Source organism: Xiphophorus maculatus, chromosome 22, assembly GCF_002775205.1.
Source record: "Xiphophorus maculatus strain JP 163 A chromosome 22, X_maculatus-5.0-male, whole genome shotgun sequence".
Taxonomy (NCBI): Eukaryota; Metazoa; Chordata; class Actinopteri; order Cyprinodontiformes; family Poeciliidae; genus Xiphophorus; species Xiphophorus maculatus.
Window position 1 is genome coordinate 5,036,730 of NC_036464.1, and position 15,196 is coordinate 5,051,925.

General features: G+C 38.9%; 1 protein-coding gene across 1 annotated transcript; it reads right to left on the bottom strand.

Moving 5' to 3' along the window:
• Positions 1–7,289: 7,289 nt before the first annotated feature.
• Positions 7,290–10,468, bottom strand: calm2 (calmodulin 2). The gene is made up of 6 exons (XM_005795162.3): positions 10,350–10,468; positions 9,047–9,077; positions 8,069–8,212; positions 7,877–7,983; positions 7,407–7,542; positions 7,290–7,318 (listed from the first exon to the last, which is right to left on the bottom strand). The coding sequence occupies exons 1-6, from the start codon at positions 10,350–10,352 to the stop codon at positions 7,290–7,292; spliced, it is 450 nt and encodes a 149-aa protein (XP_005795219.1). The 5' UTR covers positions 10,353–10,468.
• Between the last annotated feature and the right edge of the window lie 4,728 nt (positions 10,469–15,196).

Here is a 15,196-nt window from a genome sequence, read left to right on the forward strand (position 1 = left end):
TCCAAATAATTCACAGAAAATTCCCCTATTCACAACTAAAATTTCCTAACGAAAATGTAGCTTGGGAAGCTAAAATACAAAGGCTCAATGATACTTGACACGCTATTGGCTGATTTTTTCAAAACAACCAATCCAGGAGCGCCATTTATTATCCTTGGCACTGATTGGCTGTCCTCCTAAAAGGAGGGAAGACTGTAGATGTTGACTTCTAAGACAGTTTCCACTTTGCTTATGGATGCATGTCAAGTTATATTCAGTGTTTGAACAATTAAAATAAGCAGTTTTAAGAGCTTTCAGAAGGGGTTTGAAGTTAGCGCTGTCAATCAGTGCTGCTAAATGTGCTAAAACAACTAAACGTTCCAGGAAAACCAATCATCAGTGGTCATGCTAACTATCATTAGCATTTGTGGCAGGCTATGTTGTGTTGAACTAGTTTTGTAGTGTGGCTACAGGAGGTCAGTTTTTTCTCATGACATAATGATCATTTAAACAAATATGTAAAAAACATATTTTTTATATAAAAATGAAGTACTGTAATAGACACTCCAGGTGCAACAAATATAAATGAGGCCTAAAATCCACTCGTTTTCTGTTGCAGAACCTGTTATCTGTTAATAACGTTTATTAAAAAAATGAAAAAAAGCCATTGGTTTATTACCAGAGGCGTTATTGTTTTATCCTCTATAATCAATAAAGCACTCAAGTAAAGCCTGATGGAGTGGGCTTTAATCCTTGGATACGATCTGATAGTCCGGGCGGACAGAAAAGGGATGAATATAACTCTCCACTCCCTCAACAACTGTCAAATTGGCCACGACACAAAATTCTTCTGCTCTTGGGCGTCGCTTTGCTAGCTGTGAGGATGAACCAGGCACTGAATAAACACTCGGCTCTAATGACAGGAAACGTTTCATTTGTCCCTGATTGTACGGCGATGATTCCAATCTCTTCTTTCTGGGATTGTTGTCCGCCCTGGTTTTGTTTCATCACCACAAAGTGCTAGGCATGTGAAGTAGGTAGCGATAATAGCTGTTTTATTGTGTGCCACTGCCTTGGCCTCCTCATGCTGAATGTGTTATCTGAGGGTGCAGCAGCATGCCGCGTTAAGCTATGTGCATGTGACGCATGGCTGAACAGCATTCCTCCTCCTGAGTGCATAGCAGGGCCGAGATAGTAGGAAGGCAGAGCGGCCCGGCTGCCAACAAAGAGGGAAAGACGAAGAGGGAAGGGAGTATTACCAAGAACATGCAGTTAAGTGGAATGAAGTACCCTTTGTAGCAGATAAGATCCTTCTGCTTCCCTGGCTGGCGTCACCGAAGCAATTTGTGCACAACAAATGCAGCTGATAATGTTGGTGGCAAACCACAAAATCCCTCGCGAGCGTGTTGATAAACCCTGGACCAAGTAATAAAAGGCTCTTCCCTCTTTTCATGCATTCGGTTAGCGAACAGAATGCATGAAAAGAGCTGGTGATCTGGGATTACACTTGTGTGAAATCAGACTACGGGGAGGATCACTGCCTTCTAGGACAGTTTGGCTGCCAGTCGTGGTGCCAAACACACACACGCGCCCCCCTCCCCCCCAACCACACACACACACACACACACTGCAAAAACACCAGGGCAAATATCTTAATACACTTTAAATAAGACAAAACTAACTTACAAGTAACTTTTCACCAAGACGTAGGAGCTTCTTTTAAGTAAGTAATTCATTAAACCACTTCAGCAAATTGAAAGCACAATTACAAATTACAAAAGCACTACAACATTAACAAAACGGAAGAGGTATGTCCTAGTGGGAGACCTAAGAAATCGCTGATTGGACTACAGCCCGTTTTTACTTTTGAACCGGAAGTTATTCTGGCTTTAACGTGTTTTATAAAAACACGAATGTTCTCGGTGATCCAAAGCTTCTTGCCACAACTGCTACAAAAGTTTGGTGACAGCTCAACCAGCTCTTTCACAGTTTGGGCAATACATGGCGACGTGACTGTATTCCCACTTGCTTTGCTTCTCATTAAAACGAAGCACACCAGAGTAACTTCCAGTTCAAACGAGCTGTAGTCCAATCAGCGATTTCTTAGGTCTCCCACTAGGACATACCTCTTCCATTTTGTTAATGTATAGTGCTTTCGTAATTTGTAATTGTGCTTTGTTAATGTTGTAGTGCCTGTTCAAGGAAGCATAACAAGTCACCTTCAAGGAATTATTGACCTAAAACAAGCTCCTATATTGTGCTGAAAAGTTATTGTAAGTTAGTTTTGTTTAATGTACCAAGATATTTGCCCTAGAAACTACACAAAAATAAGATTTTGTGTTTTTGCAGTGAAAGAAAAAAGCTCCAGGTGGATTGATCCTTTCTTTTATCCTTCCACCTCCATCTACTTAGTGCCTTGCTAAAGTGTTCATAACCCTTGAACTCTTGCTGCAACTGCAAATTTCAATCTATTTCGTTGGGATTTTAGATGATTGACTGACACAAAGTAGATCAAAGTGGTGAAGAAAAAATGATAGATGAGTTAAAATGTGGACCAAAAGAAATGAAAAATGTGACATGCATGATGTCCAGCCAGCCTGCACATGAAAAAACTAAAAATGATCCAGCTTGACTAAATGGAAAGCATTTCTAACCAGTAACTTTCCAGCTTTACCAGAGATGTTTTGATCAGATTCCTGCTGACATAAAAGTAGTAGCGTGACGGCGCCACCACCATGTTTCAGTTTTCCTCTCTTTCTTTTTCTAATAATGAATGCTGCAAATCACTTTAGCATGCTGATAAGTTGATGTGAAATGCGAAAATGTCCGATCATTTGTTAATTATGTTACTGGTATCTATACTAAGAAACAAGGCCCTGACAGCATAAATGTGTTTGAAGAAACCTAGCATACGACTAATTATTGTGTATTATTGTGAATGACACAGTATGTGTGTCACACAGTGTACATCATTGTATACTCCACATTGTGGTGCAATTTTAAAAAAAGCCAGTCTTCAAAGGTTGAAGGTGGTTTATAATGATGCACTGAGACTCTTGTTAAATAAACCCAGATGGTCCAGAGCCAGTGAACTGTTTGTATCTGCTCACGTCAGCACTTTGCTGGCTGTTTTAAGAAAGCTTATGTATAAATTTATTTGTCGTTTAAACGAGTCTAATAATAGAATTATACTACTGTTGACTAATATTAAATATAGTGCAGTAAAATACTAATCTGTACTCTGGAGACATTGGTATGATTGCCTCCTGAGTGACTAGGAGTCGGGGTTTTTTATTGTACTTTTTATTCTTTGATTGTCTTTGTTTTCCTTTCTATGTAATCTGGACTCTGAGTCTGTAATAAAATCTATCTATCTATCTATAGAAGTTGTATTTTTTACATTTTAAGCTTGTGTTTCACCGTTTTGGCTAGCAGGTGTGTTGCTATGGGCCTTTCAAAAGTCTCTCTCCATCTCTGTCTTTGTCTTTCACTTCTCCTTTCCTCTCACCCACTAACACACATACTGGTCATCACCAGCGGTGGGCCAAGCAGAAATAGCACTGCCCCTCCTCCGCCCTCCTCCTCTGTCCCTGAACACAGGACCAGCTTTTCATTTCCAGTTGATCTCTGATTTTAACCGAAAGAGACAGGACAACGTTTTTCTCCTCATAGGGTCGACTGGTACCGCTGTGTGCCATTTGATCCCAGCCACCAGCCCCTGCCACACCTGACCCACCTGCTCCCACAGGTGACAATGCAGGTGGCTTCAGGGGAGTTGGTGGTAAAATCATTGAGCCTCTTTGACAGTGTGCTCAAGCCGAAGCGCCTGGCCTGATTTTCCACTGGGACAGCAGGTGGAAATGTTCTCCTGAGTGGGACGGGTAGCTGGTACATACTCCTTCTGTCTGAGCTTTTGAACTTTGACCTGTATTTTGTTTGTCAGATCCTTCGTTTTTTAGTTTAGACAACAGTAACGTGTAATTAACAAAAGGTTGGGTATTTTTGCATTTCACTTTAGCTTATCAGCATGCTAAAATAGCTATTTGTCAGCATGTATATATGCTAAAGCAGCTAATTAATAGCATAGTTAAAGTAGCTACTTAGCAGCATGTAAAAGTAGCTAATTATCAACATGCAAAAGTAGACAAATATTAAATAATGCTCTATTTAAAAGACTTTTGCAGGTTGCAAAAACACAAAATCTTACCATGTAATTGTGGTTTAGTTACTTAAAAGTAACGTTTTAGCAAGATAATTCTTCAACATTGATGAAAAAATACTAATTCTATTCTCAGATCGATTATAACATGGGGAAAATGTCTGTTAAATATAAATTAAATAATCTGCCAATGGAGCTAGTATTTTTTCATTAACATTAAGGAATTATTTACTTAAAACAAGCATATCTTGCTGAAAAGTTACTTTTAAGTTAGCTTTGTCTTATATCAAGTTAACTAAGATATTTGCACTAGGTATTATTAGACCAACACTTGGTAAGTTTTTACGTTTTTGCAGTGTACAAACAATTATTATTAATTTCTATTTTAGTTACCCATTAATCAGATTTGTGCCTGTGGAAACAGCTGAAAGATTTACATTTCTGAGCAGAAGCTATTAAAACACCTTAACGTGAGCCGTTTCCATCAGGCCGAAGTGTCAATTAGCAACACTTTCACTTAACCACACCGTGGGATTTGTTTGGCTGCTTAACCTTTGACCAAAAAAAAAAAAATTCCTCATGTCGCAACGACGCAGCTAAAGAGAAAACTGCTCTGAGCTCTGCAGTAATAGCACCCTCGGGGTTTCTTAGCACCCTTCCTTCTCTCTCAACACTCAGCAGCTGCCAGCGCAGCTCAGATATCCATCAGCTACCAGCTTAGACACCAGGCTAAGGCTGCAACACTCTGCAACACGAGCCAAAGCTGACTGGTCAACCAGCACAGAGCCATAATAGGCCCTCAAGTGAGGATACAATCAGGCAGCCTGTAGGATCGGTTTTCTCTGACCCCTGCGGTTGTCATAACCTGCTCGAATGCATGGCAGATCCACGTTAGGTCATAGTTTGTAATCAAAACCTATTGAAAGTAGATTGTAATGAAGGCTTTTTTTGAGCGATGGAAAGACTGAATGGTCTTAATAACCGATCTTGGTGACCAGATACTGTAAAGGGAGAAAGCTGATCTGCTGCACAGTCGAGCGAAACATCAGGTCGCTGCACAAGAAAAGGACAGAGAAAGGAAAAGCTCAACAACAGGAGTAGAGAGAAAGGTAGAAAGAGAGCAGGTTGGTGATTACTCCTCCATGTTGGAGACGAGAAGGAAGGGTTCAGCGATCAAGCCATGATTCATGAGCCGACTGAGTTAAAGAGACGCTTTACGTGTTGGAAAGCTTCACTGCTGCCACATGGCGAAGTGTTGATGTGCCGCCGCAATGAACAAAGATAAACCCTGACACACACACAAATGTGTATATAAATATATATATATATATATATTTATTTATAAATATATTTAAATATTTATTTACAAATAAATATATATATGGGACAACATATTGTACAGTAAGAACCCAGGACACTCTAGAAAGCGAAGCCTGGTGTTGTAACGTGGCAGACAAAACAAACAGAGCAGCAGATATAAAGTATATTACATATATATATAATATATATGTTGTCCCAGTAACCATTGCGATAAACAATATTGTTTGGGGGTTCTTTTTAGAGCATTTTCATATAACATATTGTTGATGGAATAATACTGCAAGTTCGCCTTCTGCCACACCGATGAACTTTATTTTTTTAAAGAACACTTCGCACTGGAACTGGAAGAAATATCCAAAATAAAGCATGACAACTAAAACCAATAAATAAAACTGAAACATAAACTAATTACAACCATAAAATTGGATTATGATGTTTCTGTAAACAATATTTCCCTTTAATTGATTAGTACATATTGTGTGAATGCGTAGTTGACTGCCTACAAACCTTGGTTTTGGTTCGGTGTAGTGAACTGGTGCGGTTCGAATGAATAGGTGAACACCAAGAGGACCAGAGACCACTCCAAAAATGGAATAAGATGCAGGGAATTCTGGGTAAATACATAGCGAGTTTCAAATATGTAAAAAACACACACGAGTTACATTTTTTAAGACATTTTAGATACATAAGGTTGAATAAAAATAAAGCTGAAAGAAAACCCAGACAGAAGAGAGGTCTACAATAGAGCTTTATTTCATCATTCAAACAACTTCAGTATCTCTGCAAGCTACTGTAACAAACTCAGAAAAAAAGACAGGAACAGCTCTATTTACATTGTTTTCTGATGTGTACTCCTCACCCGCACCTCAAACTGGGGCAAAGGTCAAGATAGACATAAGGCAGCCATCTTTGACACAGTACCAGGAGGAGCAGGGACTCAGCTGGCGGACTGGTGACCACACCAGTTCTCACCAAGCATACGTCAGGTCCTGAAATTTCTAAACAAAACCAATTTGAGCTCAATACATTAAGAGGCATTGGCTGATGCTCCTAAGTGCCTTTTAGATTAACAGGGGAGGGTTTAAACATTTTATAAAAGAAAAAAAAAATTAAGTAAAATCTTATAAATTGGAGTGTTCTCATACAAAAACAGCAATTACAGGGTAAACAAACTCAAATGTTTAATTTTTAAACTGCAAAATCAAGACAGGTTTCAAATATGGGTAGATTGTAAATTTTATTGGAAAACAAAAATATACAACTTGGAATGGATTGTTTGAGGCATGACCAGCGGCCATACATAAAGAAAAAGAAAAGAAAGGAAAGTAAAAGTAGTGAGTAAAACATTAAAAGGCATGTTAAGATTAGTCATTTTCCAATATAGAACAGCAGATACAAAAGAGTTTGTACGAGTACCCAGGAGATACACCCGTGTCATTTTTTTTGCAGTAGTGCAATGCTGAGAGATTTCCTTATATACTTTGTCCATAGTCCATGCAGAGTTTAGACTCCTCTACATTGCTTCCATGCCAACAGTGTTGCCAAGCGACAACCAGGTGACAGGTTTCCAACGTCGCCAGGTATGGAGGGGCCCCGAGCACACTTGACAGAAGATCCTAAGTTCTCCAGAGGCCTCCAGGGGGCGCCATTCCGTCACTCCAAAACACCATGACAGCAAAAGAAAGGGACATGGGGACAAGAGCCTATGCAGTTTACATGCAGTTCCTTTGGACAGCAGTAGGGGGCAGGGACGAATGGGGGCTATTAAGATTTTACAGATAAATTACACAAAGAAAAAAGGCAAATTTATATAGAAATCTGTACAAGGCCTTCACTTCGCCGTCATCATTTGTACGAACTCTGCGGGAAGAGGAAGAGGAGAGTTGTAGCTCGTCATCCCGTTTCACTGGAAGTCACTGAAAGGTTGATTGGGATTCTAACTACCAACCTTCATAGTTGACCTGACCGTCTCCATCGATGTCTGCTTCTCTGATCATCTCATCCACTTCCTCGTCGGTTAGCTTTTCTCCCAGGTTCGTCATCACGTGACGCAGCTCAGCAGCACTGATGTAGCCGTTTCCATCCTGGAAATCAAGTCAGGTAGAAAGAGCTTTGTTTTTTTTGTTGTTTTTGTTATTTATTTTTTTTAATCATCAACTAGGCCAGTTGCAATAAATCAAAACAAAAATCATTCCCATTTTCATGATTTATCGCTACCCTTTATGCCAGGAACTGGATGATAAAAGGCTTCAGTCTGGTCTCAACTAGCTTTTTTTTTTAAGGATACTTTTGTTTAGAGACTTCATAGTTAATTATTTTGTTTATTTTATTTTGGATATTTAAAATGTTTTCCAGTTCCAGTGTGAAATGTGGGTAAACTTGCATTATATTACATGAAAATGGACTCCAAACACAGACCTTATCAAAGACACGGAATGCTTCTCGGATCTCCTCCTCGCTGTCTGTGTCCTTCATCTTCCTGGCCATCATGGTGAGGAATTCTGGGAAGTCTATCGTTCCGTTTCCTGATCCACAGACAGAAAACAGAAGAGTTACGGGAACAGCTGATGACAGTTGGAAACTTTGTTTAAGAAAAACAGCGATTCTCACCGTCTGCGTCGACTTCGTTGATCATGTCCTGCAGCTCGGCCTCCGTGGGGTTCTGGCCCAGAGAGCGCATGACGGTGCCCAGCTCTTTAGTGGTGATGGTGCCGTCTCCATCCTTGTCGAAGAGCGAGAAGGCCTCCTTGAACTCTGGTGACAGGAAAGGAAACACCTTGGGTGAGGGAATCCTTTCAACAGCAGAGATTGTGAACGTTATACGGTCAAGTCGTGAGTGGACCATCAGGGCAATGATGTTTATACTTCCAACTGGAGGAGTTTCTGGTTAAAACAGCAATCATGAGACCCAGCATCAGGGTACTGTCAGGATATCACTGACGTTACTGAGCCACGAGGGATGAGAAGCAACACGCGCAAAGATGAGGGCAACAGGAAATAAAAGGCTGGAGTCAGAAACCACAAGCACAACAATAAAAATCGTGTTTACTGATAACAGAGAGATTCAAAGTATTGCTACTGGATACAACAACTTAACACTGCAAAATTTTATGCAATCCATCCAACAGAGAATGCAGATCACTGAAATTATAACCACGACTCAATGAATAAATGCAAGCAGTTGCAGGAAGATCTCACACTCATAATTTACAACATCCAAGTCCCAGGTCAGCATATCACACATACAATAAACCCTAAATGCTGCATTCATAAAAGCCAGAACGCCCAGGGTAAAGTACCCAGCATGTAAAGCTGAGTGACAACACCCCACAGCTCCTCCAGATTACATCATATTCAACGCAGCGGCCATGAAAATGCAAAGTTCTCAGCAAGGGAGTCCTTGAGCAATCCACTGACAACAAGCAACAGCAGTTTCTTTCATTCCAGTTTTATGACCGGCACGCTGCCTTGTGGAATGCCTTAAAAGGCAAAAGTGTAAATCCACCGCACGAGACAACGAGTCCTTAACGGAGGCCGCTGCAGGCGGTTATGAGGAAGGAAGGGAAGATCAATGAGGCCATGTCTTACCAGCAATTTGCTCTTCTGTAAGTTGGTCAGCCTAGAAAAACAGAAATGAAACCATTAACACAATCTCAACCAGCTGAACCAGAAACAATGAGAAAAGGCTTTTTTAGCTTCCAGGATCTGCAACTTCAGAGCAAAATCTAAACTGATTAGTGAAGTCTTTATTATGCGTTTATAAACTAAACTGGGACTATAACTTTAAATGCCACACAAGGTGACCCAAATTAGATAGCCAACATATCTAAATATGAAGTATAAATGCAAGATTCTTTAATTTTTTTAAATTGAGGCGGGTTTTTCTGCCATTTGCAATAGCTTAAAACTTTTAATATGTTAAAAATGCATTTAAAACCCTTTTTGAGTACTTGGACAGCACTAGATTGGACCAATATCTGAATTATGCATTACTTACACAGGTAAAAAGAACCACACCAAATAAAAAGTTTAGTTAAGAGGAAAAAAGAGGCCGTTTCAGTGCATTTATAGGACATTAGCTCTTTCTCAACGTTGCTCACTAATCAATTCAGATTTTAACCAGGACTGATTAAATCTAGTCAATAGCTTTTAATTTAAGAGCCGAATAAGGTCAAAGCCATGCAGAGTTAATTGAATTGCAGAGTTAAACTGCAATTCAACATTATAAAATCACAGTGATGCTAATAACATCCTATGAAGCTCTAAAGATGGTGGGTGTAGCTTGCTACGCAGGCTGCTGTAACAAAAAAAAAACCTGCTCAAAAGGGAAGCAGTTCCCCCCTTCATTCTTTTCGATAATTATATAACAGGAAGCGGCACTAATGGGAAACGTTGCCCGGCACATTACCCCAGATGTTGGAGGCGCGTCGAGCATTCATTCACCCTGACAATAACCGGGTAATTATTTGGCGGTAAATGCTAGCTAGGAAGAGCCATTACTGGCTCAGCCACAGATCGGTCTCAAACGACGAAATAAAATACTCAATTCATATAAAAGGGGAGAATATAAGCAGAAGTGCGGATGATTTTTTTCTTGGTTATTAAATCGAATAATATGCGCGTTTGAGAGGCACAGTTTAGACTTAAGCAGCATTGAGAAGCAAACAACGCCCATGATGCTTAAACATTGCAATTTTGCGTTTTAACTAATGGATCGGCTTACAAAACTAGTTACATTCAACTAATTATTTGACAGCACTGCACAAGTATGATGCGTTAAAGTAAAAACATAAAATACAGCAATAAGGCTATGTTTCAGCTTAACAACACTGTGTGAACGTAACATTAAGTGCTACAGCGAAAATTAGATGCATAAAGTAATTGTTCTTACCATCTTAGCGTCGGTGCAGCAGCGTCTTCACCACAAATTCCGCTTTTAAAAAAACCCTAAAAGAATCTCCGCAACCCGCTGTTACTAGACCCGAGCAGCCCTGCGAGCACACTGAGAGGGAACCTACTGGACTCGCCTTTAACGGCGGTCCTAAACCCCTCCTTCTCTTTGGTATCACTCCGCCAACTTCCTCTATCTTCAGTTGCTCCATTATTAGAAAATCACGTTTTACAACAGCCTTTTATACAAAGGTAAATGAAAACACACCTTAATTATAAAAGTATTGTTTCTGGAGAAGCGTTTATGTAGATACCCGACGTCATCGCGCGTTTCGGCGGAGCACTAAATATCAGCGCATGAATACTTTCTGCTACTAAGTGGTTAGGCACAAAACGTAGCTGAAAGAAATCGCGCTTTCTGATTGGTCCGTTTGTACCTGCAATGCGTCACTCCCATGATCTGCGCTGCCGCTGCATCTTGTCTACAGACATCCAGTCAGTGCCGTAGAGGCGCACCAGACAAGCTTGTTGCATAGTTTTCCAGCCTCAGGAAGATTTTCCTGTTTTTATCCACCAGTAGCTTTCTTTTTCCACTTTTAACTGTCATCTATTACAGCGTTGTAATTGTACTCGCTATATTTGTATTGTGTTCATGTTTATAATGCCTGTAAAGTTACTGACAGAGTTCTGAAAAAACTTTTTTAATCACTTCAAAACTTGTGCAGAGTCAGACCTGAAGAGTTTCCAGTTTTTGATTGCTTGTGTTGTGCGTTATTTTTTATGAGCAAATGCAACTTTTACAGGTGTTGCAGCAGATTTCTGGGCCTAATTTGCTGCTCTGTGTGGATAGGATCTGATATCCAGAAGGATGCAGAAGGACATACATTATTTTAAATCAAATACAAGGTGCAGAACATGTGGGAAGCTCATAATTTATACACAGATATGAAAACTGACTTTCCATCCAAAGTTCTGTCAAAATCTGGAGCAAATTAGATTCCTGTTTTTCTTTTAAATTTGTTTTGACGCTGCAGGGATTTATGTCAGTATACAAATTATGTAATTCCTGAGGTGGCGGCACAAAAGCCTAAATCTGTCACAAGGACCAGATAAGCTGTTGCATGTGCAAATGACTGTACCTGGAGGTGTGTGAATTCACCTTTAGACCCTTGAAAATACCCCAGAAACACAAAAAATACAGGCAAAGTTTCATAATATACAACAGTTAATCCACATATTTCTGTCAATCACACTGTAGAGGAGGAATTTGGTCCAACGTTGACCATTTCAATCAGGTCAGGACTTTGATTAGGCTATTACAACACTTTGATTCTTTTTTAAAAGCCATTTAGCCTTAGAAAACCCACATTGGGCGGGGTATGGTCAATTTAATGACTGTAAAATAACCCCAGATCTCAACCCGTCCACCACCATGTTTGACAGTTGGTATGAAGCGTTTGCTCTTATTTGACAAAAGTACGTTGGTGTTTTTATGGTTTACTCAAATCCAAGTTGTCCTGCTGTTTGTCTTTAGATTAAAAAAAATGTCCTTCTCCATGTCCACTTTCTGCACTACAAATCTGGAACAAACTTGAGTTTCTAAGAACTGACCCACCTGTTTAAAGTTGCTGTAGACCAATAATAACTGGAATATTGGCCAAAATATTTGATGTGCATTGATAATTTGGCACTCGACAAAATGTAATGTTTGTTACTGGTTTCTCAATTGGCATGATGTTTTTATGGCTTTATTTTTGTGTTTTTATGACATAAGGCACTTTGGACCTCCTTGTTACTGATTGACTGATTAAACTTTTCCTAGAAATTCAAACATGTTCACGTTCTTTAACATTTTTCTGACTGTACCACAATCTGACTTTAGGGTGAATTTGCTTGGACATCCATGTTTCCCTCTTGGTTCTTGTCTTTCAAACAGGTGAAAATTGTCTTATATCCTTTTCCATATTGATGTTCCCAATTGGTTAATTTTGATATTGTATTAACTCAACCAATCGAGTTTATTTGATTGCCTTGCATTTTAGTAACAAAGCAGTTCAAACATCATAAAAACCCAAACATACAAAATCATGGAAGACACCACACAGTAAACCAATAAACATTACATTTGTCAAGTGTCAACATCAAATATATTGGTCAATGTTTAACTATGGTTCCAAATCAACTCTAAACAAGTGGGGTTTTAGTCTTTAATGAAAGGAATTCAGTGTTTCAGCTGTTTTGCAGTTTTCTGGAAGTTTGTTCCAAATTTGTGGTCCATAGAAGCTGAACTCAAATTTACATTCTCCTGAAAACCAAACTTCAGTCGTTTAATCAAGTGCAATTAAATTCCCCCAGTCAACCAAATAAAAGCAGAAACTTTGTACTAAAGATTGAGATATTTTTAGATCCGGATTTCTTTTTTTTTTTTTTTTTTAATTGTTACATCTTTGAATTTGGAAGAGGGTGTTTTACCATCAAGGTAAATACAAATTGGTCCAAAGGGAAGCCTATGAGTCATTACATAATTGTCAATAAAACTCAAACCCAATATGTATGATGTAACATCCAGTACAGCATTTATTACGTTGTAGTATTTGTATTACTTAATGTTGGGTGTAATTTTTATGCCAATGTGATAATTTATTCTTGCATTGATTCGTGTTCACCTCTGCTGAATCTATTACTGCCATATTTCCTCCTTATCAGCTCTGTGAATATTAGCTGTCCCACGTCACACATGCCTATCAGGCGGCGCCCAGCCCAGACCGCATTTATAATCGCCACTTTTAATTTCTGTGCCGCAGGGTTCAAAGGTCACTTTAGTTTAGCTGAGACAAGGTTGAAGTTACTTTCTGAATTTCCACTTTTAATTTCGTTTTCTTCTATCCAGTGCCAATTCACAAAAAAAATATTATCTGAAGGCAGAAATTTCTGATAAAATCAAACCAACCACATAACCAGATTCAGATTCAGTTGTGTTCCAATTCAGTCCCAGTTATTATGAAATGCAGTCAAACTCAAAATATAAACAGTAACACAACATTTTACCAAATATGTTTGGTTTAGTTTCTAGTGCAAATATTTTAGTACACTTGAAATAAGAGTAAACTAACTTACAAGTAACTTTTCAGCAAGATATAGGAGATTATTTACAGTCAACAATTCCTTTATATTGATGAGAAATTACTAGTTCCATTGGCAGATTATTTCACTCATAATAAGACATTTTTCCCACGTTATAAGTGCAATTATCTGCATATTTGATCAATATTAAGGAATTATTGACTTAAAACAAGATCCTTTATCTTGATGAAAAATTATCTAATTGTAATAAACTTTTTTTAAAGGGACAATGTACAACTTAAGCATAAATGTCACCATTTATGTTGACATTTACACCAGATTATAGCATAAGCTAATACGCCTCTGCAATCCCTAATTTATAAATTAGTTTTGTCTTATTTCAAGTGTACTGTAATAGATTTACCAATTACTTGGTAAACTTTTGTGTTTTTGCAGTGTAAGTAAGCCGAAATGCCTGCATTGAGCAATTCCTCCTTCTTAGCAAGCACATGGCCACAGTGGGAAGGAATAATTCCCATAACTGGCATTGTTTCCTTCACAGGAAATTAAAAGGTTTGGTAATTTTCTGCAGCCTGGAAGAGAATATGGATGTTGTGATGCTAATCCACGATTTCAGATGGAAATAAAGCAGATTACAAGCAAAAACACAACAAAAACGCAAAGGTTTGTGTTTGCCTAGGGAGATTAAGTCCTGGTGACAAATATGAGAAGATGTTTGCCTGTGTAACTGAAATACAGAGTCTGCGTTACTAATGAATGAAGGGTTTGTAATGTACCTGCCTGGTGAGGGGATTGGTTTTCACGGGAAACAATGGCTGCTGCCTGTTTCCCTGGGCATGTCAGGCTAGAAGTGAAAAGACCTTTGCATTGTTTCAAAGCGCACATGGAGCCCTGCATGTGTTTGCTTTCCAGGGCGTGTTTGATTGATCTGAGGGGGAGGAGCTGTGCTCATCCACATAAAAATAGGTATTGAACACGTCATTGCTTTTTCCAGTAAATACGTTTCTAAACAGGGTAGTGAGATGAACCAAGATAATCCCTGCTGAGCAAGAAATCAAAACAACGTGCTCTTTAAATGTAAAGTCTGGAGTAAAGTGTAATGACAGTGAACAAGAAAGGAAGACAAAATATAAATATTAGCTACAACAATGATAATTAATTACAGATTTATTTTTAAACACTGATTTAGAAGGCAAAAAATAGCATTATTTCAACATAAACCAATCAGTAACATGTGTTTCAAATTTTCTGAAATTCTTCCCTCGCAGATACCTGGAATAGTTTCTTCCATGAAAACATTGAGTCATCACAGTCGAACCAACACAATGGCTCTCATTGCACAAGACTCCACTGCTGAAGGAAAAGCATGTTTGAACATGTTTAAAGCCCTGGAGGAAAAGAACATTTGGATGAACCAATTAAATACTGAGAGAATATAACCCAAGCATGGGATAAAAATTGCACTGCACACTAACCATAAAACAATATACCAACAGTGAAGTTTGGTGGTGGAAGCATCATGCTGCTACAACTGATGGGAGGTTGGATGGATGGAGAATCTAAAAAAATGCCAAGGAAAAATCTCTTTTTTCTTCAGAGAAAGTCAAATCTAGTCTTTGAGTTTCACTCTCCATCAACTTTTTGGATGCATTCCTGCTCTAACACACCTGAACTAAAAGGCTGGATTACCTCCTTGGCATGTTAGCAAGTTTTGCAAAGACCTGGTCATTAACCATTCACCTGGCTCAGGTGTGTTGGGGAAGG